The 7,641-nt window shown below is 41.3% G+C and overlaps 1 protein-coding gene and 1 pseudogene across 1 annotated transcript; one reads left to right on the forward strand and one right to left on the reverse strand.

Moving 5' to 3' along the window:
* Window positions 1-870: 870 nt before the first annotated feature.
* LOC122023216 (uncharacterized protein DDB_G0271670-like) lies at window positions 871-3,119 on the forward strand. Its single transcript, XM_042581294.1, has 2 exons — window positions 871-2,025; window positions 2,518-3,119. The coding sequence occupies exons 1-2, from the start codon at window positions 932-934 to the stop codon at window positions 2,537-2,539; spliced, it is 1,116 nt and encodes a 371-aa protein (XP_042437228.1). The 5' UTR covers window positions 871-931; the 3' UTR covers window positions 2,540-3,119.
* A 3,616-nt stretch (window positions 3,120-6,735) lies between these two features.
* On the reverse strand, window positions 6,736-7,204 carry LOC121997442 (annotated as a pseudogene).
* Between the last annotated feature and the right edge of the window lie 437 nt (window positions 7,205-7,641).

Raw genomic sequence — 7,641 nt, forward strand, 5'->3', positions numbered from 1 at the left:
GGACCGATGCCTACGTCCGATCGGATCGATGCTTGCCGAGCGGATGGATACTCGGCTCGGGGAAAAAGAAGACAGGCAGAGGGAACATTGGGGAACAACTTTTTATGACAGCGGGCATATTCGACGACCAGACCATACACAGAATCGTACAATGGAAGGTTTTGCTGTCCCATCGGAGAGGTGATCAGACTGTAGTAGTATGGTGTTAGGCATGTTCTTCTGACAAGCTCATACTACGGTATGGAAAACGACACGTGTACACCTCGGTAAGTGTGCACAAGCCTCCCCACAACTCTATATAAGAGCCCTCATACTTCGACGAAGGTGCGCGATTACGTATTCTCGCATATTCGAAGCCACTTTCATTTTCCTCTTGCCTGACTTGAGCGTCGGAGGGTCGTCGCCGGGAACCCCTTCCCGGCCCGACTTCTTTGCAGGTTCGTCGGAGATCGCTACGATCGGTCGAAGATCCATGTCATCAATTCGGAGAGCGCCACGTGTCCAGCGTCCGTTGATTCAACGTTTGGACAGAATCAATAATAAATATTGATTTTAAAATTTTATACACATGTACATGTACATGTACATGTACATGTACATCGATGTAATCTAATTTTGAGTAAGAGTAACAATATTATGCCCTTTTAAAATTTCAAAAGGTTATATTAAACTTCATCACCGATGCTATACAAACTGTTGTAAAAAAACAATTATTAAAAATGTTAAATATATATTGAAAATGTAAATTTTTTATAATTTCTTCCCTTAATAATTTATGTTAGTGATGCAAGGGCATTCACGGCAAAATACTGTTCTGAAAAAGGAGTCGTTGGATGACATAAAAGGCCCGGTGCTCTCCTCCCCATCCATGATTGCGTGTCGGACAAGAAGCCGACGCCCACGCCGTCCTGCTGCTCTACCTGCTGCCACAATGGAACACCGTAGCCCTAGCAATGGCGAAGAGTTCGAGAGCGCCTGCTCCACCCCCTTCGCCAGCGCGCCTTCCAGCCCCGGCCGCGGCGGTTCATCGTCCTCAGCCGCTGGCTTCTTCTTCAGCGCCCCATCCAGCCCAATGCACTACATCCTCTCCGCGTCTTCCTCGCCCTTCTCTGCCTCGAACACCCCTTCTGATCCCGTCTCCGTTGATTTCTCCTTTGATTTTGAGTTCTCCGCCCGCTTCCCCTCGCATTCCACCGCGGCTTCTGCCGACGAACTCTTCCTCAACGGTCAGATTCGGCCTATGAAACTGTCTTCCCACCTCCAGCGCCATCAGAGGCTCTCTCCGCTTCCGGATCTCGGCGTAGAGGAGGGCGAGGACGACCATGACAGCTGTGAGGTTGCGCAGATGGACGTCCACAGGCGCGATGTGATGCTGCGGAGTAGGTCCGTGCATCGGAGGACTAGATCGCTGTCCCCGATGCGAAATCTACCGTTTCGCTGGCGGTCGGATGATGCGGTGAGGGGCGAGAGTGTTGAAGGCCGGGAGAAGACACCAGATTCTAAGCAGATCGAGTCAAGAGAAGCTCCGGCTCCGCCCGTCTCGGCGTCTTCCCGCTCCTCCTCGTCATCCTCGACGTCCTCTTCGTCCTCCACGGGGCGTAGCTCAAAGCGGTGGATTTTTCTGAAAGATCTCCTCCACCGGAGCAAGAGCGAAAGGAGCGACCACGGAAAGGAGAAATTCTGGCGTAGTATCTCCTTTTCCGTCTCCAAAGACAGGCCAAAATCCACACCGCCTTCAGAACCTGAGATAACGCCACAGCCGGCGGAGTCCTCGTCAAATCAAGAACAGGCGGCGACTCAACCGCCTCGGCGACAGAGACCCGTCAATGGGCTGGGAGGACGGCGGAAGGCTGGGCCGTCAGCGCACGAGCGGCTCTACACGGCGAATCGAGCGCAGGCAGAGGAGATGCGACGTCGGACCTTCCTTCCGTACCGGCAGGGTCTCCTGGGCTGCCTGTGGTTTAGTTCCAGAAGCTACGGCGCCATTAACGGGTTCGCTCGCTCTCTCAGCCCCGTTTCCTCGAGGTAGCCCTTTCATACTCGAAGCTGTTTCTTTTTTTGCATACTATCTAAGGACCTTATGATTTCTGTAATCCCAAAATCACTCGAGTTTCATTTCTAAATGAAGCTGCTGATGCTAAGCGGATTTTCTAGTTTCGCGTTTGATTTTCTGTTTTATATCATCAAATTATCTCTTTCGTTTTGTTTTATACTTCTAGAGCAAACTTAGAACTTTCATCGTATATGAAGTTTACAATTGTAATATGTTAATACATTGAACTGAATCACATGATATATTGTACATAGTAATGTATTATACTTTGTACTACGGTTTTGCGTATTACGTTTTATAAATTGGAGTTTTAGAACAAGATGGAAAGGCATAGTTTGTATTAGCTACTAAAATTTAAAACCTGAGAACAGAATGGAAAGACTTAGAATTTGTATCTGTTTTTTGAAATTTAGAATGGATAACTGAGCAAATTGTATGGTGCGACAATGGTGATGTGGCCACAGGTGGGATGCTAGAGGCGGATGAACAGAGGCAATAGGCGACAAAGTTGGGTGTTCTTGTGAAGAAAATAGGGGTCGTTGCTTTTGTTCAAGATATAAGAGGCAATGGGCGACAACCTTGAGCATTCTTGCATCAAACATAGGAGGCACGATGCGTTTGTCCAAGATAGTTTGGCATTCTTGCAGAGAAGCCGGAAGGGCGAAGTTGCATTTGTTCAAATTAAGCTCGAGAGAGGACATAAAGATATGGGAGGAACCTGCTGGCTATCAAGCGCGCTCGTGGAAAAGAATGAGATCCACTGTGTGTTCGAAGCTGAAGCTCTTGTTGGTGGCGGCATCTTCTTGTGCTAGACTAAGCGAAGAGAGGAATGCGAGAGGACTGGATCTTATGGGATTTATTATTTAGGTTAAAATTTCTTGAAATGACTTTCTGGTATTGTTGGTTTGTTGTGTTACACGGCGGAATAACTTTCCTCAGGCGCCGTAGATTTGGCCTATGTAACCCGCTGTATTTTGACAAATTCAACCGACGTGGTCCTGCTAAAATTGGAAATGATCTGCATATAAGCTGTAATCCGCAGATTCAATGATATGTAATTCAATAATATGTTAGAGTTTCAAAACCTGATTCCTTAAAAGGTTAGTTATGGTATATAAATTTTAATGCTATTTTTTCTTTTTTGTTTACTATTTACTCCTTTGGGCTCTTGAGGACTTTAATAGAATATGAATTAATTTTTAATGGACGCTCTTTAGAAAAAAAAAACTCCAATTATTTTCTTACCATTTGGCGGTTAGTTTAAATTAATTTTATGATTTATTTTCCTTTCCATAATTTAAAGATGGACGGTAAGATATATATGTTTGGGATGAGTATAATCATAATGACTTTAACACTGAAGGGGTTTCATTGGGACATCTTTAATCCTCTAACGCGTGTTAATTTATATAGAAATTGTTTTCAACCAGATCTAATAGAGCGATAAATTTTTGCCCTATGATAATTTCCATAGCTATAATGTCAAAATATTACGGTAAAAAAAATTATCACTCCACTGGGAGAATAGAATAAATAGAATCAGGATTTTCGTATCATAGTCAATCTTTTATTTAAAAAAAAATCAAGTTTTGAAACGCGACGGATTATTGAAATTGTGGGGCGGATTTAGTGTGGGTGATGCCCAATTTTGATTTGGAATGGAGCCGTGTGGGTTGGGTTTGTCAAAATGCAGACAATAGGTCAATAATTTTTATTTTTTTAATAATATAATTTTTAATTCTTCAAATCAATTAATCCACGAGATAATCTGTTCTATCGACCGTCAAATTAAATTCAAAAAATACTCACATTCAAAACCACCAACCCTCCATCTTCACAATCGACCCATATGCTCCATTTGGATATAAACCGTGTCGCAAGCATGACCCACTTTGCCATACAGGACCATCCTGCCCCACATAAATATTCGTACTTCATGTCATTTCCCATATGTATAACTAAATGTATGCTTTAGTCAAGAGCCGAGAAGTCTCGGAAAAATACAGGCCAATCACAAATAATTAATCAAGATAAGTAATATTGAGTCCGAATGATCGACCTAGTCATATTAATTATTTTTATTAATCATCATAATAAATCAGGAAGAATTTATGATAGATGTCCTAAAATCTCAGTATCCTATAATTACACGTATCATTTGAAATTTTTTTTTTTTATAAATATATTATAGAAAATAGTTTTTCTAGAAGATAATTGAGTGCCTTGAGTAGTAAATATAAGCCAATCATCACACACAGAAAGGAAGATATTCTTCCATATAACAATTTGGTATCTGCATTGCTGCAGTAATTTGAGCTTATTTTTTTAGTTCATCTAATGTCAACATTAGGGCCATTTCTATTAAATTTGTAGCTCTTCAACAATATTAGAGCCTATCTATATGAAGGTTTTGATTGGGATACATGAGCGATTTAGTGTTTGAGATTCAATTAAAATGTATTATTAAAAAAAATTTATAATGAATAGTGAACTTGAGAATATTGACTATCAGAATAGATTTTTATGTGTACTTTTTTAATTTATCTAAATAGCCAGTAAAATTTTTTTATGAGAACAAATCGATCATATCTGATATTATCTGACTTGATTAATCATTTTTTTTACAATAAAGCTTTGATGGGCCAAACTTTCATTCTTTGATTGCTGAATTTCAATGAGTGCTTTACGTTAAATTAGAAAAACTTAGGTTAACACAACCAACTTGGGTCGCCCACAAAAAATTGTGGGTCAAACTAAGTTGCATGTTGTATAATATAGGCCATCTAGAAGCATGCCTAGGCCATCCAAACTTCTTTTTGACCCACTAAAAATGTTGGGTTGACCTAACCCAACAAAATCAAAATTCAGAAGGTTAGAGATTTGTTGTCTAAGCCCATAAGCCCATGTTCAAAGATGAAGCTCTCAAAATAAATCCTACCATTATCGGGGGGTAAAGTTCCATTTAATCCGTCATATAAATTAAATCATTTCAATCTTTAAAATGAACATGGAGAATTCTACAAACTCAATGCAAATATAAACAACTAATTTTGAAATGTATTGTTAAATAATTAAAACAATTAAATCTAACAAGGAGCTAATTTTTATTTCAAGATTATTAGAAACCAAAAACTAGAGCTTACACTTGGCTTGGTAAATGTTAAGCTGAAGTTTATTGGAACTTTGGGATGACTTGAGGTTGCTTGGCTTGTTCACAGCCCTACGGTAATATTTTTGCGCGACCAACATAACCAGATGAGTTATCTGAACACTGATGCAACAGTCATGTAAGCTATTAGTACAAGGAATTGTTACAAGAAACATGAGCACAATACAGATGCGCAGTGGAGACATTGACAGAAACCTTTAGTGTTCTTCTTTGGTTCAGAAGTGGAGCTTGCCAGCCAAGTACAATGAGTGGATGGCTAGACTAACAAAGGCCATGATGTTGGCTAGTGATGACAAGCCATGAATCATCCCAAACTTCTTGTTCATAGATTTGAGCTGTGCACTGATTTTTGCTGCTTCTGTGTTCTTTGACGCTCCAACTTCATCGCCAATGTTCAGATCCCTCTCAATGTTGTGCCTCTTCTTCATCATCTGGGCAATTACATTGGGCAAAATGAGCTTTGATGTGCAGGATTTCTACATATGACTTGCACCATTCAAATTAACTGATTGTAGCAAGTTATTGGATTTGATTAGAACTATCTATTATTGAACAAATGAATATACCTTTAGCGCACAATGGATCTTGATGAGACAGTGAATATATATCAGTTGAAATGTTACTATTTGATCAGTATAAAAGCCACGTTAAGGTGCAGATATATTTTTATCATTTTTTGTGAACTGTAGGGTAGGCCATCATGCTATTGATAAAAGAAATAGAGACCACAAACAATGGTGGAGCGACAAAAGTATTCAGTAGATTCCCAAGTATTTACGGTTCGAATCCGAGCTATGACATATTGCAGGGCATTTTCCTCTAGTGGGATGAAAAATTTGGATAGTTGACTGCCGAGCATGGATCCGCTTGTGCTTCCGGATTTTCGTGATGGGCGAAAGGACAAGCTAACCATCCACCTCTAGGATTAATTGAGCGGAAGGCCAAAACACCTAGATTGTCATAAAAAAGAAAAAGATATTTTTATTTTATTTTTTATTTTTGTGATTTATTAAAGTATCCATGTATAAGACTTGTTTGTTGTTGTTATTGTTCTATCAAAGCATCCATGTCTTCCACATAACTATCAGTACTCAGTAGTTATCGCAATGTTAATTAAAGTCCTGGACTTTGGTCTCATCTTCATTGATAGAAATGGTACGAATCAGGTTCATATCATTTGGAGCTGGGATTTAAGTCCTTGGCCAAAACCATCAAGTACCGGTGCCATTGCCAAGCAGACACACATAGTTGGAATCATCTAGGAAGAGGGGAAAAAAAAATCAGGGATGAGAAGAAAAGAGGAAGAACTGAAGTGAGATGGAAGAAGAGAAATGGCGCTAAGCATAAAAAAACATAGCCATTGTGGTAGCTCGCAAAGGTTCCATTGTTGTTGTCGTGGTCATTTCCCTCTTGAATGCGTTTCTCATGCAGATCAACGGATAAAGTTAAGTTTCACTCATGCTGACTGATATGAATTAAGAATTCTTCATATAAGGCACGTTGCAGAATTGATCTAAGCAAACGCACACAGAAACCATGGATGGAGATATGCAAACGCAGCCACCGAAATTGCCGCGCACACAGAAACCATCGTGAAGTAGGCGGGGAACATCTTGCTCTGAAGATTGCCGAACTGGTGCCTCGGCAAATACCTGAGACAAACCGATTCAATTCGCACATTCATCGCAACAAAGCATAGCCAAAACTTTTGTGCTGTTTCCGGTATCACTGGATCGTGATCGAAAAGGGGCAATGTTTTAACATTCGGGAGTAGGTGACTGATCTATTACTTGGACATCATGATGCCGCCGATAAAAGTGACCCACAGGGAGGTGCCCCAGGCGGTGGAAAAGATGGCATGTCTTAGCGGCGGTGACGGCAGCAGCGGGGGCTTCCGGCCCCGAGCCGAAAACATCCTGCGCGAAGAGAATGCCGACGGCGAGGAACGCCACCGCCGTAAGGAAGTGAGTCGACCACGCCATCAGAAAGCTATGTGGCCGAGAGGCGAAGCTAGGGAGATCCTCCAATGCACAAAGTGGATTAGGGATGGACCACGTACAATTGTGATTGGATGGTGAAGACCGCCTGCGGTGGGCAAGTGGCCAGACTATCACCCTGAGCAGAGATAGCCTCAGGTCATCCGACCCTACTCAAAATATAATCTAGGAGGGACTATGAATCTAGAAAAAGATTCAAAGAGATTATAATTAATTACGATCTGAACTATAATCCATCATAATTATAAGCAGTTTATCCTTTGATCCATATTTTGTGGGTGTGTATGGACCAAGGGATCTGGCAGCAGGTTTGGGAGGATTAGGCTGGTGGAGTAAAGGACCCGAAGTAGACTATAAGACCATCACAATGGGAGCTCCTTGCCTTTTTTATTTGATTTTTTTTTTGGGAAGACGGTCGGCGA

The sequence above is a fragment of the Zingiber officinale genome, chromosome 1A, assembly GCF_018446385.1.
Source record: "Zingiber officinale cultivar Zhangliang chromosome 1A, Zo_v1.1, whole genome shotgun sequence".
In the NCBI taxonomy this organism is placed as follows: domain Eukaryota; kingdom Viridiplantae; phylum Streptophyta; class Magnoliopsida; order Zingiberales; family Zingiberaceae; genus Zingiber; species Zingiber officinale.